This window comes from Gigantopelta aegis, chromosome 14, assembly GCF_016097555.1.
Source record: "Gigantopelta aegis isolate Gae_Host chromosome 14, Gae_host_genome, whole genome shotgun sequence".
NCBI lineage: Eukaryota > Metazoa > Mollusca > Gastropoda > Neomphalida > Peltospiridae > Gigantopelta > Gigantopelta aegis.
In genome coordinates this window covers 12418218-12446033 of record NC_054712.1, presented here as the reverse complement: position 1 = coordinate 12446033, position 27816 = coordinate 12418218, and the positions used below count along the sequence as shown (strand labels likewise).

The 27816-nt window shown below is 37.3% G+C and overlaps 1 protein-coding gene across 3 annotated transcripts in view; it reads right to left on the bottom strand.

Annotated features, from left to right (window-relative positions):
• The window catches only part of LOC121388118 (centrosomal protein of 192 kDa-like), a 119930-nt gene that overhangs the window by 42400 nt on the left and 49714 nt on the right, over positions 1–27816 (bottom strand). For all 3 annotated transcript variants that reach the window (XM_041519343.1, XM_041519340.1, XM_041519342.1), the window contains 9 exons: positions 23780–24042; positions 19751–19897; positions 16466–16591; positions 13462–13669; positions 12701–12858; positions 11465–11679; positions 8312–8500; positions 4351–4435; positions 3083–3241 (listed from right to left, as the gene is read on the bottom strand). In XM_041519343.1, coding sequence (XP_041375277.1) covers positions 3083–3241; positions 4351–4435; positions 8312–8500; positions 11465–11679; positions 12701–12858; positions 13462–13669; positions 16466–16591; positions 19751–19897; positions 23780–24042 — 1550 coding nt within the window. The remainder of the gene's footprint in view (positions 1–3082; positions 3242–4350; positions 4436–8311; positions 8501–11464; positions 11680–12700; positions 12859–13461; positions 13670–16465; positions 16592–19750; positions 19898–23779; positions 24043–27816) is intronic.

Here is a 27816-nt window from a genome sequence, read left to right as displayed (position 1 = left end):
GTTTTAAAATTTATCAAACAGATATAAGTCTGCACATTGATTTATTAACCAGCAGCTTGGTTTGCCTATTAATTATGACACACATTCTTTGAATGGAAACTCGCTACATTTTTCCATTAGTAGCATGGGATCTTTTATATGCACCATCTGACAGGCAGGATAGCACATACCATGGCCTCCTCCCAGTCGTGGTGCACGGACTGGAAGGAGAAATAGCCCAATGGGCCCACCGATAGGGATCAATCTCAGACAGACCATACATCAAGCCAGTGCTTTACCACTGGACTATGTCTCGGCCCTGGGTACGTGCAAGACCACATACTAACCTATACCCCACTGTCCAGGATAGAGAGCTTAGATAGGCGAGATGTATAACCAGGACAGTGTGCTTAAACCTTAATTGGATACAAGCACGAAAATAAGACGAAATGATATACTACTCAAAAGAATTTAAGGGTCAGACGATATTTTCGACATTATTTTCTGAATGTCAATTATATTAGCTAGACCATGTCGTCACGCATGGTATTGTTCCATTTTGACGAAAGTGGGTCTAAGCAACCCATAAATGAATTAAAATCCACTGTCATTGACACTGTCGACTAGTTCTAATGGCGAAAACATGCTTACATTTGCACGTAAATTAGCAGACCTTTCGCTTTCGCCCTAAGTGCCCATAACTTGCTTTTTCACAAAGCGCTTCATTTGCACGCTTTGCACGTGTATTCCATGTTCCCAATGCTGAATTTCCGTATAATTGGAGCTTGCGTTCGTGTACGGTGCACACTCCAAATTCGACAATGGTACGACTTCAACTGACTATCGAAGATCGAGGAAGGGCTATTGCTTGACTTCAGGATGGCAATACGCAAAGAAATGTTGCTCTGAGACTTGGTGTCAGTCAGAGTGTCGTTGGCCGACTGTGGCAACGGTACCAATCAACGAATTCTGTTCGAAATCGTCCATGTTCGGGAAGACCCCGAAGCACTACAAATAGAGATGACCGCTACATCACCAATATGGCTCTACGTCAACGCACAACCACTGCACGCCGATTACGTGACAATCTGCGGACTGCGACTGGAACTCGAGTGTCTGATCAAACCATACGCAATCGTCTGAGAGCCAATAATCTACGCTGCCGTCGCCAGGCTGTTCGACCACCACTCCTACCACGTCACAGAACGGCCAGACGTCACTGGTGCACGCTTCATCCGCGGTGGCAACGTGTTCAGTGGGGTCGAGTGATGTTCACTGATGAGTCCAGGTTTAGTCTCCAGTTCAACGACGGTTGGGTTCGTGTCTACAGACATCCTGGGGAGCGCTTCGCTGATGTTAACGTTAGACAACGTCACCGGTTCGGTGGTGGTATCTCTATCCACCACAGGACCCCCCTCTATGTGGTGGATGGCAATCTGAATGGAATCCGCTATCTGAATGAGATTATCCGGCCGTTGGTTCTCCCAGGCCTTCAGCAGATTGGTGGCTGGGCAGTTCTGCAGGATGACAATGCCAGACCCCACCGTGCCAGGGTGGTAACGGACTTTCTCAGACAACAAGGTATCGCCAGGATGGATTGGCCAGCATATTCGCCTGACTTGGCCCCAATAGAGCACGCCTGGGACGAATTAGGCAGGAGAGTTCGGGATAACCATGCCCCTCCGGCCAACCTTCATGACCTGGGTCAACTTCTTATGGCAGAGTGGCAGACCATACCCCAAGAGTTCTTCAGACGTCTGATCAACAGCATGAGGCTACGATGTGTCGAGTGTATTCGCGCCAGGGGTGGATTCACACACTATTAAACGAATGTTCTAATGTGTAAAATCCATGTTTGACAACCTTCAACTTTGACAGCATGTCATGTGACTTTCTTGTATACAGTGACGTTTATTTGTGGTTTTTTGTAAATATGGAACAATAAATAAAAAATTTGCTGTAGTTTACATCATCAATCTAATACACTCTGAAACTTATTTGGTTATAAATTTTTGACCCTTAAATTCTTTTGAGTAGTATATTATAATTAATTACATTTGTATCTTTTAAAAAAAGTTCAACGTAACTATATTTTTGAATTAAAAAAGGAGTCATGAAGTGATAATAAAAGTACCTAACATTATTATAGTATGGTAACAGTAAATACATGATACAGGTATATGTATAACCTCATGTCTAAGACTCGGATCACTTCAGTTTAGTTTAGCCGACATCAGTGATTTTTGTGTTAAATAAATGTTTGACGATTTGTTATATATTGTATACAAGTAGATACAAGTACTACAGACTTGCTGAACCAGGGCTGTAGGAACAATATCTGGAGGGGGGGGGAAGCCACAATCTTTAGTGAGAGGGCCAGTGTTGACTCTAGTTGGGGGGGGGGGGGGGGGAGAGCACAAGCCAGATTTTAAATTAAAAAAAAATTTGGTGTAGTTTACATCATCAATCTAATACACTCTGAAACTTATTTGGTTATAAATTTTTGACCCTTAAATTCTTTTGAGTAGTATATATTCATGTACTACCTTTACTTACATAATCAACAGGTAGCAACGACAATCTACCTCATAAATGACGAGGCCAATTAACCAATGAAAAAGGACGTGTGTTCAAAAGTTTTTCTAGCACAGCTTTCTGACTGAGACAGAATTAAATGTTAAAGTGTGTTTTGTTTAATGACACCACTGGAGCACATTGATTATACTCATAGGCTATTGGAGCTTAACATTTGGTACTTGGACACATAGAAGAAACCCACTACATTTTTTCTAATACAGCAACAGATCTTTTATATTCACTTTTCCAGACAGAAAAGCACATACCACAGTTGTGGCGTACTAGTTGAATTTTTTTCCACCAAGGTGGTTCGATCTCGTGACGCAAGCACCTCAACCGACTGAGCTAAATCCCACACTAGAATTAAATGTTTTGCCTACCATAAACTTTTTCAATTCACCGTGATAACTATCCATAGGTGCAACTATAAACCAAGTTTTTTAAACAGCACTTTCCCTCCAATTCCAAAGTTTTATTTTTTATTTTTTTTAATTTAATAATAACCAAGTTCCATTATTGTACTAACAGAAAATTTTGCTCCACTATGTCGGAAGGCGATTTTTCCTGTACAGCAAATGAGCGAGGATGGAGCAAACCGCACGCTAATGGTAGACCTGTCTCCGGGATTCAGTACGACGCTCGCTGGGTTCAACGCTTCACCAGAACTGTTCACCACTTCTTGCAACTATACATAAAGAAACATTAGAAACTAAAATGTCTTAGTCTGCATATCATGATTTCCACACGTTATATAAACCTGCAACAATAAAAACTAAAATCTCTACAACATATCACAATTTCCATACATATCAGTTTGCAACATAAGAAAATAAATTGTCTGACATCCTTAGAAGTCAACTTCATAAGTTATGAAATAAAAGTAATTTGTCTTGCAAGCCAAGATATATGAACAAATATTTGTATTGTTCTATGGGTTATAATTGCTTTCTTGTGTTACGAACACACACGTCGGCTCCAAATGTAACAGAAAAATCAACCTCCACTGAGGGATTCAAACCACGGACTCTCAGTCCAGCGCTCTACTAACTGAGCTAAGAGGGAAATTCACACTAGCTACTGCCAGTAGGAGCACTTTATACCAACACTACCATATATACAACATGGGAACCTTTATCCCAGTTCTAAACCTTGTTGACCAGAGTAGTGTGACGATTTTAAAGTCGCAGACCCTAGTTACAACCCACAAAAATGGACATCTGAAATGGCACAAAATAGTTTAAAATGTATTACTAAAATGCATCGATCTTTGAACTGTTATATTTTGGAAGAAATTTTTTCCCAGTTTGCTTAATCTAAACACCTGTAACACATTTGGATAAAGTTACAATAGGGAGGGTCAAACAAGAGTATGACAATGAAACAAGGAAACCTCCTCAAAAAAACACAAACTAGACCCTGTCTCCATAACTGTTACTTCTCAGACGTACATGTGTTTTAAAATTATGAAAAATGCATGTTGTTGTATTGGAAACACCGGGATGACCAGGCCCGTGCTTATAAGACTTTTAAGAGTCTAGACTCAATCTTATGTGACGTCACATGCATGCAATTTGTATGGCGTTGCCATAGTGTTACTGTCTCAGACTCTATATTAGAGTCTCGATTCTAAGACTCTAAAAGTTTTATAAGCACCAGGCCAGAAACACTTCGGATGCACGGAAATAGACAATCTAAAACAATAAACTCTAAGCCATGTCTGATTTCAGTTACCTGAAGCGGCTCTAATAATGAAAACTATGCGGTAGTGTTTAAAAACTAGAGTGTCACTTTAACCTGAAAATCAGTCGATTCACTCTGGATTGCCACGCTGACTGTAACCGTCGAAGGTCCTGAATTCTTAATAACCGTCCTCAGCAGCCTGCAAAAATTGGGTTTTTTTTAAAAACTGAGACAAGATTTTCAATGGCTGATAGCAAACAATTTCAAAAGCATCAGTATATTTTGAAACCTTTCTAAACTGGACACTGAACAAACCAGAATCCTGTCAAACTGGCAGTTTTATGGTCCATAATTAAAAAAATGGTAAAATGTGACTCTCTAAACATCAGATCCCGTCTAAAAATGTTTGTTTTGTTTAATGACACCACTAGAGCACATTGCTATTGGATGTCAAACATTTGTAATTCTAACACATAGTCAATAAAGGAAACCCGCTAAAAAAAATTAATGCAGCAAGGGATCTTTTGTATGCACCTTCCCAGACAGGAAAGCACATACCACGGCCTTTGACCAGTTGTGGTGTTCTGGCTGGAATGAGAAAAAAACCTATCAGTTGAAAGGACCCACTAAGGTGGTTTGATCCTGCGACACAAGCACCTCAAGCGAGCACTCAACCGACTGAGCTAAATCCCGCCCCCAGATCCTGTCTAAATTGGATAAATATATAAATATTAGGCCCCCGACATGATCCAGTTTAGACAGGTGTCACTGTTTTCTCTTTTACATTTTCGAACTTTCACACATCGGCAAAGATGGATATGGTTTTTGAAAATTAATAACATAACTGTGTAAAGCTCTTTGGGTGTTTGGTGTGTCATCGATATAATAACAAACTAGACGAAGTTACAACAGAACCACAAGTATATCGCCAAGGAACTTCTAGCACCTTGCAGAACCACTAACTCACATATAGGATTTGGTCAAGGCTTCTAGATTATGGTAGCCCCACTCCCATGGCTAGTGATATTTAATGTTGGGCTAGTTAACAACTAATATTGCCATGCCCAACGGCTAGTGAAAATAAGTTGTCAAATGCTGCATTTAAGTCTATTTTGTAAATATTAATACCCTGACCCCACCCCCATATCTTAGGGTTTTTAAGCTCTATCTCCCTCTTTAGGTAACATATTTGATTATTACTATGAGTAAAATCGCATTAAGTAAAATACGCCTAGTGAATTTTTAATTGTGGCTAATAAATTTTAAAATCACCAATCCCTTGGCTGGTGGATTTTGTAAAAATACTAGAAGCCATGATTTTGAATATGAGGAGGGTAGCTTATTATCTTTTAAAAGTATGAGGCTGAGAACATTCGGCAGCTATATCAAAGTTTCTTTTGTTTAACGACACCACTAGAGTACATTCAGGGCTTGCGCTGTCAATAGCCAAATTAGCCATTGGCTAATTATTACCAAAAATGGCAAATAAAATTTGTAAGTGGCTAAAATTTTCTATCTTTTGATGCGAACAAACAGTTACATAATTTATCAGACATCTGAAATATAATAATAATACCAAATATTCAATTAGTGTAATTAATAGCGATCTCGCGACCGGTAATGAGAAATGGTGTCATCCAGAATACAGCATAATAATGTTTGCTTCTTTTAATAATCACAGTTATTAATTTTAATGGAAAGAAAAGCCTGAAAAAACTGTAGCTTGTTATTTTAACTTTCTAAAGTCTTTGAACCAAAGTAATAAAACCGGACCAACAATGCGTGTCAGTTTCTCAATACACATGCTAGTTCCGTGCCGAAAGACAAGTAGGCTAGGGCCGAGTTCCATGTCAGGAACCAATCACATAGTTTGCGAACATTAGCTGCTCTCAGTGTGCATATAGGTCATACTTAACAGCCAGCCAAGACTGTTGCACGTCACAAGAGACATCGTTGTGGACATTAAACAATATGATTACACGCAAGTAAATCTTGATGTAACTTTGTAAAAAAAAAAAAAACGAAATAGTTGTTTGCATCAATGAATACTTAATTGCTGTTTTGTTCCTTTATTTCCGTGGTCTTTGTTAATTTCGCATTCATGCATATCACTATCGAGGGAAATGAACATGCAGTATTTATAAAAATTGCAGTTAAACATACACTGAATACAATTACTTTACAATAATCCTTACATTTGTTAGATAAAATATTATATAAATTGAGGTGACATCACAAAAGTTAGCTGGATTTTAAACAGACTGTAAATTTCAATTCATTATCTTTATAATCAAAAAGTTTTGACGTAAATGGAATAGTTGTAATAACGTGAAGTCGGCATTCTTAGGCTACGTATTTTACAAGCTGAAATCAACAACAAGCAGTTCAAAGTAACATAAAGATTGCTATTTTAAAGAAATAATGAACTCTATTTTAAAAAAAAGAATAAAGAAGAGTACTGGCTCTCAAATTTTTATTATTGTCATAGGCCTTTGAAGTTGGGGTGGGTGTTTGCAGGGGGCATTGGCTTCCAACTCTGCATATCTCCTCCACTGAAAAATATATTAACTGTCCCTACCCCCATTGCTGTCTTCGATTTTGATCAGGTAATATGGTTTTGTTATTCAGATTTATTCCAGTTTGTACACAATTAGCTGAAAAAGATGCATTTTCATATTTATATATAAATACTTTATACAGTACTGCTCAAAACAATTTTCGCTAAAACATTTTCATTACGGGTAATAAAAATCCCATTTGGCAATTTTTTTGGTTACAAGTATTTTTGATCCAAGGTGAGCCCTGACATTGATTTATTAATCATCGGCAATTTGATGTCAAACATTTGGTAATTTGGACCTATAGTCTTAGAAAGGAAACATACCGGCCTCGGTGGCGTCGTGGTTAGGCCATTGGTCTACAGGCTGGTCGGTAGGTACTGGGTTCGGATCTCAGTCGAGGCATGGGATTTTTAATCCAGATATCGACTCCAAACCCCGAGTGAGTGCTCCGCAAGGCTCAATGGGTAGGTGTAAACCACTTGCACCGACCAGTGATCCATAACTGGTTCAACAAAGGCCATGTATTGTGCTATCCTGCCTGTGGGAAGCGCAAATAAAAGATCCCTTGCTGCTAATCGGAAAGAGTAGCCCATGTAGTGGCGACAGCGGGTTTGCTCTCTCAAACTCTGTGTGGTCCTTAATCATATGTCTGACGCCATATAACCGTAAATAAAAATGTGTTGAGTGCGTTGTTAAATAAAACATTTCTTTCTTTTTGAGAGGAAACCCGCTACATTTTTCCATTAGTATCAAGAGATTTTTTATATACACCATACCACAGACAGGGTAGCACATACAACAACCTTTAATATACCACACCATACCAGACAGGGAAGCACAGACTACAACCTTTAATATACCAGACGTGGTTAACTGGCTGGACTAGAAATAGCCCAATGGGCCCACTCATGGAGATCGATCCGAGACCAACCATGTATCAGGCGAGTGCTATACCACTGAACCACTGGGCTACATCCTGCCCATGGCAGCTATATTTACAGAAAGAAAGAAATGTTTTAGATGCACTCAACACATTTAATTTACGGTTATATGGCGTCAGACATATGGTTAAGGACCACATAGATATTGAGATAGGAAACCCACTGTCGCCACTTCATGGGCTAAGCTTTTCGATTAGCAGCAAGAGATCTTTAATATGCACCATCCCATAGACAGGATAACACATACCACGGCCTTTGATGTACCAGTTGTGGTGCACTGGCTGGAGCGAGAAATAGCTCAGTGGGCACACCGACAGGGATCGATCCCACACCGACCGCGCGTCTTACCACTGGGCTACGTCACGCCCCCTATATTTACAGAGTGCACAAATATCTATAATTGTAACCAAGGAAAGTAGGCGGTGGAGGCTTCAGTAACCATGGGAAATCATCGCCTACTGCAACCTGATGAACATTCTGTTTTGGACGGAGAATGTGGAAACTGTTTTTACAAACACCATAATAATATTCTAGATGGAGCAGTCAATATAGAAGGTCGAGTACAGTACTTACTTTTCCTGCCCGATCACCACACAACCGAACACAAGAGCCGTCTTGTTACCCAGCACACAGGAAGCAGCCAGAGCAACCCGGGTCGGGGTCGGGGTCGGGGTCGGGGTCGGGGTCAGGGTGGCCTGCACTTCACCGGTCAGCTGCAGTTCGTACGCCTGCGACTCCGGCTCAGTCAACATGATCAACAGCCTGTTCAGCAAGGAGAGAAAAAGAATATTTCCTTTACAACTCATTCTTAAACTATGGTTATTTGGTGTATAATATATGATTTTTTTTTTTAGAAGAGAGAGAGAGAGAGAGAGAGAGAGAGACAGAGAGAGAGAGACATAAAGACAGACAGACAGACAGACAGAGACAGAGTGTTAAGTAAGTTTGTTTTGTTTAACGACGACACCACTAGGGCACATTGATTTATTAATCATCGGCTATTGAATGTCAAACATTTGGTAATTCTGACAGTCTTAGAAAGGAAACCCGCCACTTTTCCATTAAAGCCGCACACCCTAGTTACATCCAGCAAAAATAAATTATAATTTTGGTTAATCTACAAACCTGTAACACACTTAGATCACGTTTTTATAAAATGGAGTGAAAAAGCAGGTTTTATATCGATAAATACCATGGGAATCCCAATGTCCCAATCGCTTGAAATAATTTTGAAAGTTAGTATTCTGATGTCACCGTTAGATGTCGCTCGAAGCACAAAAATGCCTATGTCACGACAAATTTCAGAGTGCGCACAGACTTGGGGTGCGTTCCTTTCACCTCTCCTGGACATGTTCCAACTGTTCTGTCCTGGACAGCGAACGGAATGAGTTTGGAACAGAAGTTACTTTACGAACGTGGGTGCTTCTGTTTAGGAAGTGGCTGCTGCATGATACTTGAATGGGAATAAGACGACACTGACCATGTTGACTATACTAGAGTGTTTGAAATAATAAATTTTATATATTTTGTATAAACCACAATTAGCCTACATTCGCTATTCGGAACCGGGTACTAGTGCCTAACCTATTGTTATTAGCAATTAGATGCACCGTTTATTATTGGTGGTGGTGGGTGGTGGGTGGTGGTGGTAGTAGTTTTTTTGTTTGTTGTATTTTAGTTTTTTTTTTTTGTTGTATTTTTGTTTTTTGGGGGGATGGTGGTAGTAGTAGTAGTAGTAGTAGTAGTCGTTGTTGTCATCATCAGGGGTGTAGAGGCACTTCCCCTCCCCAGGACGAAAATGTAAGATTTTTTTTCCCTACTCTATTTAAATAAAGGTAACAATATAGCTTGTGTCCCCCACCCCCATCCCCCAAGGTTGTATCCCCTCTCCAGATATTGTAAGACTTAGCAGCAAAATTATTGGTTTTAAGGGTTTGTAACGTTTTGTATTGAGATACTTACTTGTCTGAACTTTATTGTTAATGAAAATGTTCACGAACTGTGAAAAAAACCCTCACAAATGAACAACAAGCTAACTACAACAAATCGGATGTTGATTGCGCGAACCGTGCACGAGAAAACAAACCGAACCAAAATGATAACGGTCACGTGGTATACCAACGTCTGTGACATTGAAATGGGAATATCCTCTCTAAAAATAGATTAGACCTTGTCTGCTCAACGTTTTTTTCTCAGAGGCACGTGGCTTTTTAAGAAATACAAAAAATGCATTTTGTGGTATTACAAACACCAGGATTACCAGGATTACCAAAAAACACTTCAGGTGAATGGAAATGTATATTCTAAAAAACGGTAAGTAAAGTGCAATTTTATTTGTGAAAAAATGGGTTTAATAGCAAAAAACAACGGCGTAATGGTTAACAACTAGGGTGTGTCCCTTTAATAGCATAAGATCTTTTATATGTATCATCCCACAAACAGGACAGCACATACCATGTGGTGCACTGGCTGGGATGAGACCACCGACGGGGATCGATCCTAGACTAACCGCACGTGAGACGAGCACTTTACCACTGTGCTATGTCCCGCCCCTCATCAAGTGAGACAATTAACATCTTTTTCATTAACAGAGCCTGTTTAACACCACCAGTAGAGCACACTTGTTTACTGATCATCGGCAATTCGATGTACAATATTTGGTCATTTTATAATCTTAGAAAGGAAACCCATTACATTGTTTCATTAGCAGCAAGGGATCTTTTGTATGCACCATCCCACAGCCTTTGATATACCAGTCGTGGTGCACTGGCTGGAATGAGAAACTGCCCAATGGGCCCACCGACGGGGATCGATCTGACTAAAGCAATACATTAAATTATATTTTGTACATACTATCAGTATTCGTTCATTGTGGTAGTATAGCCCTAAATGAATTGTATCTGTACAATCAAGAAACATACCAACCCTGCTAATCAACTATGGCAACCCTGCTAATCAACTATGGCAACCCTGCTAATCAACTATGGCAATCGGCAATGCTTTGAAGATTGGAACGGGTTTTTCACTTTTCCGTAGCATTAATTTTGCCATGGAACATTACATTTTATGTCACTTTTTTTAATTTTAATTTTTTGTAATATTGAAGGAAGGAAGGAAATGAATTATTTAACGACGCACTCAACACATTTAATTACGGTTATATGGCATAGGACATATGGTTAAGGAACACAAAAATATTGAGACGAAACCTGCTGTCGCCACTTCATGGACTACTCTTTCCGATTAGCAGCAAGGGATGGATCCCAAACCAACAGCCCATCAAATGAGCATTTTTACCACTGAGCTACGTCCCACCTTTGTAATATTGACACATTAATCTCCTCTTACTCATTAAACTCAAAACTGCTGTAAAAAAAAGAAAAGAAAGGCTTTCGAGATTATCTTTCCATGGCATATTATTTGCCATAACTATTTTCTTGATTGCCATGATTGCACACCAATACTTTCAAATAGGGAAATGTACTTAATGTGAAATTCTACTTTTTTATAATTAACTCGTTTTTATTCTTAGAACTGAAGATTTTTTTTCTTTTTGTTTTTTTCTTCGTCAATGCTTACACAAACCTCAGTACCTTTATGCTTTGTTAAAAGGGGGAAATGTTCAAAGTTCAAGAGGTCAGGCTGAACTATTACAAAAAGAAGAATATCGATCACAATAAATTCCAAGAATTTTATCAGACATCTAAAAAAAACAATGCAACTTACGTCTTGTATGCAGTGATGGCTTGTTTCTTTGGTAAAAACTTGACAGAGATTAATGCGAATGAATGCGCTGGAATTGTGACGAAGTTCGGCTCTATCGCAAACATGTCTTCGAAGATGGACAGAAACAACTCAACTCGCATGCTGATGTTACCCGCGTTCCTCAGCCGAATGGTGTCACCCGCAACCTTGTCAGCTGGACATCTCAACACAATTCTCTAACAGACAAACAAAAGAAAGGGTACTAAGTTAAAAAGTTGGCTTAAGGACACCACTAGAATATATTTATTGATCATCTGCTGCAAGCCACACGATTCCGTGGCCTATGATCATCAGAACCCAAGAGAAATGGTTTTTCAGTATCGCGGTAACAGTGGATTACCATATATTTTTCAACACAAGGAAGGAAATGTTTTATTTAACGACACTCAACACATTTTATTTACGGTTATATGGCGTCAGACATATGGTTAAGGATCAAACAGATATTGAGAGAGGAAACCTGCTGTCACCACTTCATGGGCTACTCTTTCCGATTAGCAGGAAGGGATCTTTTATATGCACCATCCCACAGACAGGATAACGCATACCATGGCCTTTGATATACTAGTCGTGGTGCACTGGCTGGAGCGAGAAATAGCCTAATGGGCCCACTGATGGGGATTGATCCCAGACTGACCGCGCATCAAGCTTTACCACTGGGCTACGTCCCACCCCACCTTAATAGAAGTCTTAATGGTCATAAATTCTTTCGAAATATCCGAGATGATCCGTTTCGTTCTTGTGGGCATCCTATATAAGATACAGATTATTTGATTCTCTACTGTCCCCTGTACAATGAACAAACAAATAATTTTACAGAAAAACAGTAAAAAATAATCCGGCTTGAAAGATGTTGCATGATAAAAACTATTAAAAAAAATATTAGGTTACTACCTTTTCTAATCGTGGTTATTGGGCTCAATTTGATAATGGTGTAACAGGCGAGTTATTTTAATTATCTAAACCCCACTATATAAGCATAATATCAAAAACATTTTAAAATATTGCTTGAAAGGGTTATTTTAAAAACAAATAAATCAGGAGATGACATTTTCATATCCTGATTATTTGGCTCGGTTCGGTAACGGTGTAACATGCTAGCTTCAGTTATTTAAACCTCACCATATAAGCACAATATCAAAGCATAGTAACCCGATATTATATTATATATATATATAAAACCACATAATGACCAACCTGACTGGTGGCCGAGGTTTTTAGCTTCGTGACACCCAGACTGGCTCTCAGAATGATGGAGGCGATCAGCTTTGCACTGCGCACCGGGGTGTCCAGTTCGACATCCAGTCTTGCCAACAGTCGCTCCGGTGGCCTCTGCATCATCGCGTTGAGTACACCTAAACACAAAACATAAAAACTGTGGCATACTTTGATATACAAGCAGGCAGGTAGGCGCACACACATACACAAACATTCATGAACCCACTGTAACCAGGGTAAAGAAAATTCACGCAGGAAAATTTTATGTTCATGCCGAACTAGAGTCATGATATTTATATGGATGCATTACTTTCCAGATGAAGGTAATGTCGGTCATTCCCAAAATTTACCAAGGAGCATACTGTATTCATGAAAAAAATAGTGGTTTACAGTAAATACGAATATGTAATAATCTAATGACATTGACATAAAAAACCCTCACAATATATAGTGAATCTAGCACGAAACGATCAAACAGAATTAAAAAAAAAAAAAGCTAAAAGATTAAATTTAAAACTCCAAAGGAAGCAAATCTTTATTTTTTAAAAATGGGACATTCAATGACAATAAATATCCATTTATTTCAAATTGTAAAAACTTGGATGGTTTTCTCTTTTAACAAAAAACATATTTTGTGGAATATAACCCGTGGGTTTGTAGTATATCTGTTAGTACAAGCTCACTTCTGTCGATCGATCTGCCCGAGGATCTGCAGTATATGTATGTTAGTACAAGCTCACCTCTGTCAAACGATCTGGCCGGGGGTCTGCAGTATATTTTGATGTGCTCCACTGTTTCCCCAGTGTGCTCTTCACAACCCGACATCGACAGCGTCAACACACCGCGACCCAGCGCAGGCGACACCGGCCGACTGTTCTGTGAGATCTCAGACAGCTCTCTCGATTGGCTGCCATTGTCAAAGGTAAAACAGTGCCATGCAGAGTTCACCTGCAATCCAGGTTAAACATTTTTTTTAAAAGGATTGTTTAACCCTTACGTAGCGTGATGGCACGTTGTCAATTTAACTATGTTGTGTACGTCAAAAAAAAAGGCTCAGTTTATGAGGTTATCCACTCACAATTAATTTTAAAGTTTTTAAAACACTTTGATTTCTATACAAAGTTTTATAATATACTTAGATATTTGTATTGTATTATACTTTTCCCCACAGTTCCTTATACTGTGGTTTTACATAATCCTATAAATTATTTGTTTATATACAGTGAAACCTCTCAAAACTGGACCCTCGGTAAACCGGAATTCCCTCAAAACCGGATGTTTTTTGCGACCGCTTTATCAATATCTGTACAGAAGAGAACCTCTCTAAACCGTATACCTTTTACAACCAGACTTTTTATTTGGTCCAGAGGGTGTACGGTTTAGGGGTAGTTCACTGTACTTACCGTATTTGACGCTTTGAATAAGCCCCCCTCCGTTTTGATAGCATTTAAGAAATTAGGCACTCATTCATAAATAAGCCCACCCCCAACTTCGTCACCTTATAAATAACACGAAATTGCAAGTTTGCTCAAAGTTCATTTAAAAGGTCATACCTCCTGCAGATAATTAAACACAAATGTAACACAATATTTTACCACCAGTGAGATTTAGCAGTCTAACAATAACAGTGTGTAACATTGTTTTCAATTTCATGCCTGCAGTATTTTTTTGAAGTATCCAAGCCCAAGTATGAACTAAAAACCAATGTCTATTTTTACCACCACACTGGGTCCGCAGTTAATGCTAATTAAGCAAATACCATATTCTGATTGGCTAAGAACAATGACCTTAGATTGACAATTTTTTGTAGTGTAAGCTGGCTGCCTGTGTCAGAAACGTGTTTACGCTATTGAGTTTGTTGTTAATTGATGTTGTTTTAAGTCTTCTCAGCATTAAATTTTGGATGTAAATAAACCTCACTGGTAAGTAATTGTAACATAGGTGTGTTTCTGATAATTAGATACTAGTAAAAAAAACACAATTTAATTAATAAAAATTATTATTTATTAATAACAAATGGAACACTAATTAAAGCCGCACACCCTAGTTCCATCCAGCGAAAATAAATTATAATTTGGTTAATATAAAAATCTGTAACACACTTAGATAACGTTTTTATCAAATGGAGAGAAAAAGCAGGTTTTATATCGACTAAATACCATGGGAATCCCCATGTCCCAATTGCTTGAAATAATTTTGAAAGTTAGTATTCTGATGTGACTGGTAGATGTCGCTCGATGCACAACAATGCCTACGTCACGACAAATTTCAGTGTCTTGGGGTGCGTTCGTTTCACCTCTCCTGGACATGTTCCAACTGTTCTGTCCTGGTTGTATCCCCTCTCCAGATATCGTAAGACTTAGCAAAATTATTGGTTTTAAGGGTTTGTAACATTTTGTATTGACACTTACTTGTCTGAACTTTATTGTTACTGAAAATGTTCACAACTGTGAAGAAAAATCTCACAAATGAACAACAACAAATCGGATGTTGATTGCGCGAACCGTGCACGAGAAAACAAACCGAACCAAAATGATAACGGTCACGTGATATACCAACGTCTGTGACAATGAAATGGAAATATCCCCTCTAAAAATAGATTGGACCTCGCTTAACGGTTTTCTCTCGACAACACGTCTTGTGAAAAAATGCAAAAAATGCATTTCGTGGTTTTACAAACATCAGGATTACCAAAAAGCACTTCAGGTGAATGGAAATGTGTATTCTAAATAATAAAATGTAAGTAAAGTGCAATTTTATTTGTGAAAAATGGGGTTTAATAGCGAAAAACAACGCCGTAATGGTTAACATATAGCTGTAACTAGGGTGTGTCCCTTTAATAGATATGCTACTGAATGTTTTTTGTTTTCTTCCTAGTTCATTTTATTATTATTATGTATTTTAATTATCATCATTTTTGTTTTCAACAAAACTGGCCCCTTGTCTGGGAATAAGCCCACCCCATGCTAAGCTCACAATGAGTTGTCTTGGCTCCCTGGGCTTATTTCCGGTCAAATACGGTACCTTTTGTGACACCCAATAGCTGATATGTATTTTTGTGCTGGGGTGTCGTTAAACTCATTCATTAATTCATTCCAGCTCACTCAAGAAAATTTTAACGACACCTCAACACATATCTAACCATATGGTTATTTGGTAGCTTAGCATATGGTTATAAATACAGATCAGTAAATGGTTGAAAGAAAGATAAAAAGAGGAAAAAATTACGTCAACGACTAATTTAAAACCTATTTGCTGTACTAAAACATAAGCCTTACAGTGACAGATCCTAATTTGAACACGTGAAAATTAAAACTAAGGTTGGACAGCAAAACCAGTTGAAAGATAGCAGATGTCAGATGGGAGAAAAATGAAAGGGAGGAGTAGGATAAAAAAAACAAAAAAACAATACTAGTGGGGTGAGAGTGGGTATTAGTAATGTTTCATGGGGACTAGTAATGTTTTTTTTTGCTTCTAGCATCTCATTACGACCCCACCACCCACCAACTGCTAATTTTCTAAATGCAAACACCTCCCAGTGCTGTTGCTTTGAAGAGAGGTAGGAAGACTTGTAGTCACATGATAAGATATCAATTATTTTAGTTCTGTTCTTCTTTCTTCGTTTCTCTACAAAATTAACACAAGCAAATTTTCAAAATTAATTCAGTGAAACCCAAAACAAAATCAACCGACTATCTCAGTCACAAATTGAATATACCATGTGGAATTGCTGTCAAGACTCACCGATGAAATGACCAATCGCAGTGGCACTCGAGCTTTGCTGATATTAACGACACCAAACTCAGACTCGAGGCGTCTTCCCCAAGTGATTTCGCCAAACTCGATACCTTTATCCTCCCTTGTAATCAGCTGCAAAATAAACACATCACATCAAAGAATTGCCAAAACTGTGCAGTATTTTTTCTATGATGAATTAAGATTTTATTTGTAAAGAAATATGTAGTAATTAATTATCAACCATTCGTAACAACAAATGTTAAGTTGATAATTGTCAATCTACTAGGGTTTCTGCCAGAGAGTAAAACAGGTATGGCACCATACCAAAATGTTTTTTGCAGATTTTATTTTTTAAAGTTAACATTTTGACAAAATTAATGATAATTACTGTATGTTTTTCTGAACCCTAACCCTAAACGTAACCCATTTTCTTTCTGCATTCCACAGCGCCATACCCAAAAATTTATTTCTGGCAGAAACACTATCTACCAATTTCTCACTTGAAGATGTTACTCGCTGTAGTGTTTTTGTTTTGTTTAACAACACCACTAGAGCACATTGATTTATTAATCATCAGCTACTGAATGTCAAACATTTGGTAATTCTGACATATAGCCTTAGAGAAGAAACCTGCTATATTTTTCCCATTAGTAGCAATGGATCTTTTATATGCACCATCCCAGACAGGATAGTACATACCACGGTGTTTGATATAGCGGTCGTGGTGCACTGACTAGACAGAGAACTGGCCAGCAAAAAAGGACTGCCAAAACTGTGAAGGACTACCAGGCGCAGTACTATATGAAGTATGATTATTTTTGTAAAGAAATAAGACAAAGATATTGGTATTATCAACAACATTGCTTTAATTACTTATCAACTGTTCGTAACAATTGTTTAGTCAATCTACTGATTTCTCACATGAAGAGGTTACTCGTGGCAATGAGTTATTAAATTCAGAGCGCAAAATGGTGATATGTGCTCATTTAACAGCAAATATCAGCTTCCCTATAAATTAAAGCACCACATGCTATGAGCAGCTCTCGGCTAACACAACATGCTTGTGTCTTTCGTCAGTCGACATCACATTACTTTATACACACAATTTTGGCCAGTGTTGACCACTTGAAGTACTTTCATGACGCAATACATAGAATATTTACAGTATCCTGTCCAATATCCTAACCGTACCGACACTGCATTTGCCTGGATTATTCTCAGATATCAAAGTTTGTCTTCTTTAACGACACCACTTCATGGGCTACTCTTTTCGATTAGCAGTAAGGGATCTTTTATATGCATCATCCCACAGACAGGGTAGCACATGCCACGGCCTTTGATACCAGTTGTGGTGCACTGGGTGGAACAAGAAATAGCCCAATGGGCCCATAGACGATGATTGATCCTAGACTGATCGCACGTCAAGCGAGTGCTTTACCAGTGGCCTACATCCCACCCTCTCAAACATTATTGCAACTGACTGAAAACATATTTCATTGTACAAAGAACAAAAGAATCGGGCACAAGTTTGACAACTTACGAGGCCCTCTTCTATATACTTACAGTACACTGGGCGACTGTATTATGTAAGTGCATATTTGAACTACATTTATATAGTCATGGAATACCAAAGGAACGAAATATAATTATATTAGATACAAAATATGAAGAAAGAAAAAGGAAGGAAAGAAATAGTGATGCAAGAAATTACACAAATAATACTTCACGTGCAGTCAAACTCGTTTACACACGATTGCGATTATATACGTCCAGTTTTTCAGTAAAACACTTAGAGAGACTATCCTGAACCTACCGCCATGGTAACATTTTTCAGACCAACAAGTCTTTTTTACAATGAAAATTATATATTAAATACTTTTTGGGGGATTCGGCATATCTTAGGGAGATACCGTTGCAATTGTACACGTATCCTAAAGTTTAGTCAGATTTAAATAACTATACACGTTATGTAAATGATTGCTGCAAAAATATGCTTTGAGTTGATCGAAACACTAGGGACTAAACAGACATGTTAGTGAGTAGATCACAATGGAGACGCCTGTAACTGATTTAACTGAAAAGAACACAGTATCTGTGTGGACCGTAACCATATGTTAGGAAAGTAATATTTCAAAGATAGCCCACTCGCATTAATTTCATGTCACATTTTAGTCTTCCCACCGTCACTCTCATTAATTAAGGGACGCGTTAATTTCAGGATCTACAGTATTCAGTTTCTAGTCATTCGCATGTTTGTAGTAGCCCAAGGTAACATGTAGATTTACCTTCCAGTAACTGTATACATGCAGGGCTTCTAGAATTTTATAAAAATTCACTAGCCATGGGATCAGTGATTTAAAAAAGTTACTAGCCATGATTATAAATTCACTAGCCCTACTTTAATAAATACAATCAGATGCAGGTATGTCACCCAAAGAGGGAGATAGAGCTTAAAAGTCCTTTGATTTGGGTAGGTGGATGGGGCAGGAAAGTCATATTTACAAAACAGACATGAATGTGGCATTTTACAACTTTGTGTTTTTACTAGCCGTCGGACATGACGGTAGTAGTTATTTACTAGCCCAACATTGAATATCACTAGCCATGGGAGTGGGCTTACAATAATCTAGAAACTCTGACATGCAAACCCACCAAAATTTAGGAAATAAAATAGAACTAAGGACTACTAAGGATGACCAGAATGAATATACAGATAGCAATATTCTTAACCACAACATGTACACAATATATAATTTTAGTTATTAAAAAGTTATTTAAGTTAAAATTGGTTTAGTGAAAAATATGCTGTAGTGTTTAGAAACTAGGGTCTGTCACTAATAACATTTTGACAAAGGTATTTTAGAAACTAGTGTCATTACCCTGACATCCTGACAAAGGTATTTTAGAAACTAGGGTCCATCACTCTAATGACATCATGACAAAGGTATTTTAGAAACTAGGGTCATTACTCTAATGACATCCTGATAAAGGTATTTTAGAAACTAGGGTCCATCACTCTAAAGACATCCTGATAAAGGTATTTTAGAAACTAGGGTCATTACTCTAATGACATCCTGATAAAGGTATTTTAGAAACTAGGGTCCATCACTCTAAAGACATCCTGATAAAGGTATTTTAGAAACTAGGGTCCATCACTCTAATAACATCCTGATAAAGGTATTTTAGAAACTAGGGTCATTACTCTAATGACATCCTGATAAAGGTATTTTAGAAACTAGGGTCATTACTCTAATGACATCCTGATAAAGGGTATTTTTATTTCATGTTCACCTGAATATTCGGGAGTTCTGAAATGGCTTGTATTCTCAGTGTGATTGGCAGGTACATCGTCGACGGTCCGGCATCCCCCAGAAACGAAGAGGTTGAGATTGCAATGTCTGCCACGTACATACCTTCCGACGACGGAAGAAAGATCACCTGTAGCAAAAAACAGTTGTTTTGGATAACGACACCACTAGAAAACATTGATTTACTAATCGTCCACTATTGGATGTCAAACATTTGGTAATTTTGACGTTGTAATCAGAGGAAATACGCTATATTTTTCCTAATGCAGCAAGGGATCTTTCATGTGCTATTTCCCACAGGCAGGAAAGCACATACCACGGCCTTTGACCAGTTATGGTGCACTGGTTGGAATAAGAAAAAAAACCAATCAGTTGAACGGATTCACCGAGGTGGTTCGATCCTGCCACGCAAGCACCTCAGCGAGTACTTAACCCACTGAACTAAATCCTGTCCCCAGAAAAGAAACATCACCTATAAAACAAAGAATAGCAGTGTTTGTCCAACAACGGGAGAAACATCACCTATAAAACAAAGAATAGCAGTGTTTGTCCAACAACGGGAGAAACATCACCTATAAAACAAAGAATAGCACTGTTTGTCCAACAACGGGAGAAACATCACCTATAAAACAAAGAATAGCAGTGTTTGTCCAACAACGGAAGAAACATCACCCATAAAACAAAGAATAGCAGTGTTTGTCCAACAACGGGAGAAACATCACATGTAACACAAAGAATAGCAGTGTTTGTTCAACAACGGGAGAAACATCACCTATAACACAAAGAATAGCAGTGTTTGTTCAACAACGGAAGAAACATCACCTATAAAACAAAGAATAGCAGTGTTTGTTCAACAACGGGAGAAACATCACCTATAAAACAAAGAATAGCAGTGTTTGTTCAACAACGGAAGAAACATCACCTATAACACAAAGAATAGCAGTGTTTGTTCAACGATGGGAGAAACATCACCTGTAATACAAAGAATAGCAGTGTTTCTCCAATGACGGGAGAAACATCACCTATAAAACAAAGAATAGCAGTGTTTCTCCAATTTATCCATGATTCATTGCCAGGGTCCAATGTCTGTGGAGATTGGGAAAATTAGTGTAATTTAATCACAAATATTTTGAAAAGACACTAGCCACAGGGCTAGTGGGTTTGTGAAAACCACTAGCCCACCAAGATAAAGCAGTAGCCCAAATTCCTGATCAATTATAACTGGATTTTTATAAAAATTTTGTAACATTTAACATTTACGAGTATAATAGTAAAATAAAACAAACACTTAAATCATGTTGTAACATTCAGTTTTTTGTCGTGTCGTACGTTTGGTCTTTTGTCAAGTGTGATCCATTGTCAATGTCCCGTGGTTTTGCGTTTCTCACTAGCCCGAACTTAAAAACCACTAGTCATGGGCGTCGGGCTAGCAGATTTGTTGAACTCTGCAAGTTATAAACTTGTAAACCCCATCAATGTGGTTTTTGTAAAAAATTAAACCAGGTGAATTCCTTGAAATAATTCAATATGAGGTTGAAACACCGCTCACAAATGTAAAGTCCAATCATAGCCATATGTCTTGCAACAGAAATAAACAGCCAACGAAAACATTTCTTTTAGTGTATCCTGTATTACAATAAATCATGCTCAAAAGACAAGACTACAATGCTGATAAATTTGCCATTTGGTTCACTCCTAAGTCAGTGACGTCATGTAGAGAGAATGAAAGAAAACTATGTCATACATTTACTTACTACAAGCGTCCATGAAACATGATATTGCCCGAAATGTGGTCAATAATTGTTTTATTACATAATGTCATCCATAAGACTCGTACATTCCTGCTTTGTTTATTAGAATCGAAATATGCCAACACTTATAATTTCCCGCATTGCGTTAAAACTGATGGGATTTAGCGACGTCACGTAATCCTATGATGTTGTATGACACACAGAGGAATGCGGAAATAAACAGTTGAAACATTACCAAGACAAAAAATCTAATTCAAGACATTATAACCAGCAAGAGTGCCAAAATCATATTAATAGCAAAATAAAACACAAAATGTTATAAATCTGAACATACATTTATATTGAACAGTTACCGATTACCTTCAAATGCTTTTTTTATTTGTAACATAAAATCCTGAGAGTGCCGATTCCAACTGCATTTTGTTGTACCATCTGCGAGATATTTCATACACAATTTGACGATTACTGACCTTGTTTTTGTCATATTTGCGGAATTAAACTCGGTATGACTAAGTATGTTATCTTTTTGCTGACAAGTTACAAGTTTGTGCTTGTTTACATTAGGATTAGCAGTTGACGTTGCATTACATTACCTACTCATTTATTGGATAGAATTTTGTCTCATCTTTATTTTCATTGGTCAGGGCAATATCACTTTTGATGGACCGGTGAGACCGTCTTGAGGGCAATATCACTATTTACGGACGGTCATGTGACTGGTTTTTGACCAATAAGAACACAGATATATTTTCATTATGTAATAAATCGAAATATTTGTAATATTGATTCCATCATAGACCTAAATGATTATATAAACCACAACATTTATTAGTAGCATAATGTTCTTCTTTGTCATATTTATTTTTTAACACAATACTAGTCAACTAGAACACCGGTGTAAATAGTCACATTCGGAAATCCTTACTATCGGGCTTTCTTCCGTTGCTGCTCGCTTGACACAGAAAGTACATCGCAATGTTTCGGCAGATCAACCGAACCAGAGGTTTGCCCGAGGTGTTCTGAACGATCGGCCGAAGTATTCCGAGTTCAGGGAAAAACAGCAAAGTGTGATTCTCACTTGTTGGTTTATTCCAACGTAAATGAACAATGCATAATAATGTGCAAGTAACAAAACATTTATTTGTAATTATCGTCAACTTGTTATTTTTATCGGACTTTTAACACATTTTGTTTAAAAGTTAGAACCAAGTATAACTGACCCATCACTTCGTATGCCAACAAGTAAGTCGACTACATTTGACATGATTGTTACATTTCCTGTCATCACCAATTAATAAAATGATGGGGGTTTTGTTTCCTGTCATCACCAATTAATAAAATGATGGGGTTTTTGTTTGTTTGTTTGTTTGCCTATTTCAAGTCAAATATGATACAAGGAAAAAATATCGTGTAAAAATTGCCATACGCAAAAGAATACCGCAGTTCGTATTGAGCTGATAAATTATCGCAGTATACCGGTTTATCATTGCAGCACTAGTATTAGAATAGGGATAATATCAGTGTTTCGATGTTTACTATAAGGATTTATCACACAAATTTTGGATTTAGGAACTCGACTTCGTCTTGTCCCAAAATCCCAATTTTGTGATAAATCCTTAATAGTTAACCACGAAACACAGTGATATTATCCCCTAAATGAAGCATCAACATGAAAATTCCAGCATCAAACAAAAATAAAACGGGTTCGATTCAAATTTTCAATGCTCTGCATTACATACTTCTTATAATGTCCAGCTTCAGAATGTGGGAAGAGTTTTCTTTATGAAGAGTGGGACGGTTTGGATCAATCCCCATCGGTGGGTCCACTGAGGGCGATTTCTCGTTCCAGCCAGGGCACGACTGGTATATCAAAGGCCATGGTATGTGCTATCTTGTCTGTGGGATGGTGGATATAAAAGATACCTTGCTACTAATGGAAAAATTAAACGGGTTTCCTTTCTAAAACTATAAAATTGCCAAATATTTTACATCCAATAGCCAATGATTAATACATCAATGTGCTCTAGTGGTGTTGTTAAACAAAACAAACTAACTTTAACTCTTTTTTGTTTACGTTGTTCAGCTTCACGTGGGAGAAGTTTTCTTCGTGAATCGCCCAATTCTTTATTACTGTTATTCAAAACGACAATGATGACACAATTATTCTCCGTTGAACCCTTTCCTCCAACCTGGGCTCCACGACTACCTTCCTCTTGACGTCATTGCGTTATTCAAAACGACAACGACACAATTATTCTCACCTGAACCTTTTCCTCCGATCTGGGCTCCACGACTACCTTCCTCTTGACATCGAAGGGTGAGAGGTTGTCTGGAGAGAGGGGTCGGCCATTGAACTCGAGCAAGGTGATGACAATGTCGCACTGGAGCCAGCGTGGCGACGGGTTCCTCAGCGGGAAGGTGGTGTTCAGCGACGTCCCCACGCAGCACGCATGTGGGAACATCAGCAGGGTCGGGGCCACCAGCAGGGACGACCTGAACGGGGTCGCAGAGACCGATATGTTTCCTGGAAGGAAAACAAGTAAAGGAAAAATATTTTTCTTGCCCACTGGACTGAATTAGCGAGTTTTTGCATGGTGTTAGATATTGCTGTGCCCTTCGTCCCCTCTTGCCGTCGATGCCCCTCAATAAATCGGATCATAGTTTGTCTGGAATGTTATTGGAATAATACTTTTATTAATGCTGTCCTAAAAAGCAAATAATTAAATGCAACAAAATTTAAGTTTCGATTGTGTAAAGTAGTAATAGTTTCAGAAATACTTTTTTATACCCCAGCACCAATCACTTTTATTGGTCAGCTTTTACTTCCTCCCAATACTGTTTTTAACTTCCAAGCTATTGTTTTAATAATTTATGCCTTACTGGCTTATTGCCAACCATTTTGTTTTGTTTCTTCTCCTGAAGATGTTGGGGTATATTTTACTGACGAAACGTCAATTATTTTTATATACTTTTAAATTAGGTGGTTTTAGTGAAAACAATGTGTATAAATTTTTTATTAAAAAAAGAACAGAAATAGGGCTAAAAAGAACAAAACATAAAATCAGACATTGTCAAGATATTTCTATTTTGTAATAATTTATGTTAAAAAAAGTTAAATAAAAGAAACAGTAAACAAATTTTTTTTTAAATACTGACCTTTTTGGTATGCAGATAAATATGGACACCAAAAGATAATATTTGATTTTAAGTTTTAAATTACTATTTGCATATTTTTGTTCTCGTTGAAAATGTCAGTCCTTTAAAAAAAAAAATTATGACATAATTAAAATCAATTCTAGGTCTGCTACTATTACTGCTAACATCTTGTTAAAAGTGACCTGTGTTTATTGCAAAATATATATATTTAAAATTATGACAGCAATTATACTAATATTTGAATGGGTTGCAAACATACATGTAAGTGTTAACGCTGCATTTATTGTGATTTCCATTTAATACATTAATATTATTTCTATAAATTGGAAAAAAAACTACAGGCTATACAAACCAAAACCTCTTTTCAGGTTAAGCAGAATTTCAATTTGTGCCGGGCTGAAAGTCCATTTAGATAAATAATGAGGTAGTGATTTTCAGTTTTTGATTTTGACAGACTTTCTCCTTTTATTGTTTTTAAAAAAAACTGTTCTGTACACAATTCAACACAATTCAATAGCCAACAATGTGTCCATGTATATATTTTTATCATCCATTAAAGGCTTTTGTAGGAGATAATGCTTACACTATAATTTGCGATATATCCTGCAATATTCTCCTAGGAGATATCGCTTCTATTGTTACGTCACTGTGTATATTTCAGCGCTAAACCTATCATTAGTGATGTCACGCCGCTGTCGTTCTGCTAGTTAACGAGTCTACTACTGCCAAATATAGTGACATGCAATCCACATTACTAACATTGTTTACAATTGTCGCAAATGAAAAGAATGATAATGGATGATAAAAAGAATACCCCCTCATGTCTTGTGATATCATAATTTATCAGCACTCGTTGATAAAAATATAAAAATCCTCAGCATGCCTTGGATTTCATACTTTTATTAACTCGTGCTGATAAATTATGATATCACAAGACACTCTGGGAGTATTCTCTATATACAACATTTAAAACTTATATCATTGTGCATATATAAGTATATCTTAAAAAAACTAAAAAAAAAATCCCTCACAGTAAATATTTGTATACAGTGATTCATTTATATCAAGAAAAATAATTTCCAGTTCCAGTCATTTTTAACATGGTACTGACCAATTTATAGTCTGTCCCACTGAGAAAACCTTTCTTCATACTATGGAATTCACTACAAGTTATTCATTTCTGAGCCGATTGTTTGGTAATACGTACAGTTATTACCAAAAACAGTTTTACTTTTCTTATGTCAAACCAAACTGAAGTTATTAACAAACAAGAGTACCAGTGAGGTACATAATACCCCCATCATTAGTTTGATGAAAAACTATAGATATTAATGAATATATTATGGGTATGATGACATTCTAATTATGTGAAATGTTTGCAATGGGATGGATGAACAGTTTGTTTTGGACTAACTACTGATGATACTGTATCCATTTGAGAAGGTGCTGTCTGATTAATGAAGTTGTTGTTCTTTATTAGAAAGGGAAATTTTGTTTAGCATGGGTATTCTGGTATTAGCAGCAGATCTAATGTTACCAATACAGAACCACCAAGAAATTAACATATGTATTGTCGGTGCTGAATTGCATACTGGAAGAGTAATTATACCGGTAAGTTATGGACAGGACAAGTGAGTAAGAAATTCTGAATAAATTATGATGCATCTGTATGCAAGATATGGTTCAGACAAGGATTTACTACTGTTATGTGCAGCAGACTATGACAAGTAGGTCACAGTGACCTAGTAATAGTACACAACATATACTGCCATACCAAGTTGGTCCTACATGTGAGGTTTGATGGTCCTATATACAAGATATGGTCCGGACAAGGATTTACTGTTATGTGCAGTAGACTGTGGAAAGTATGTCACAGTAGCCTAGTAATAGTACGCGACATACCACTATTCCAAGTTGGTCCTATATGTGAGGTTTGATGGTCCTGTATGCATCTGTATGTATGCAAGATATGGTCCGGACAAGAAAAAGTTAACAGACGTTTGTACGGACAATGCCATACCATAATACAACCCATCTTAGACGGGCGTATAAAAATATTTTTGTATAAAGATGTAAGTGAAAATATGTGAGTAAAAGTTGTAAATTTGCACCCCTTCAACGTGGTTTTCGTCAAAAATTAATCTAGTAGTCTAATATAAATTAAAGGCACTCGATCACGGATTTAGTGGGCCTTATTTCTCTCAAATATGGATTATAAATGGAAATTACATTCATTTGGAATACCAAACCTAGTTATTTTATGATCCAAAACATTTTAATTAAACTACGATCAAGGGAATTCCATGACACACTTCCTTTTTAAAATTTGGAACTCTACTAATGAAAAGTCATAAAAAATATGGCAATATATATGACAACCGTATAATGTATTTTTGAATTTTATATACATGACTGTCGTATATAGTGACTTGGCAAATGAAGGCCGGCTATATACATGGCACATAATAAAAAAATATATTATTAAATAATGAAAATAACTGCGAATACGCTGAAATAAAATAATAAACAGTCGGAACATAAACTCACCATATATTATTATTATCATCATCAGGTGCATGCAATTTATCAGGGGAGAGAGTCTAGATGGTTACAATGCTACAGTGCTTTTTTTCAAAAACAGATAACATGTTTTTCAGCGTCACCAATGTGGCCTATGAACAGCCAGTTGTTTTTCATTAAATGTTTGCAAATTATTTTGAATGATTCGCAAAGTGGTCATTCGGTTTAAAGTATAGCGTCAAAAAAACCCCAGTATACTGTCGCATGTTTTGCCAGTCAAAAGTTGGTTTAATTATTATTTAACCCAGCTGAATCCAGTTCTTCGTGTAAGGACAAGTTCAGCCTGCCATTTGTGTGTGTGTGTGTGTGTACGCGCACGTTAATCTTGCATTTTTGTTGTCAACCCCACCTCCCCAAAAAGGTAGTAGTAGGCTAATAATAATAATAATAATTGTGTATTATTATTATTACATGTATTATAATGTTGGTAAAATCATGTCATGGTTGAGGGGGTGGGGGGCGGGGGTATGGTTGTTACAGAAACATTACATAAATTTAGAGAGGGGTCTCAGCGTTACTGGTATTAAAAATATATCTTTTGAGTTTTATTGCCCTTGCAATT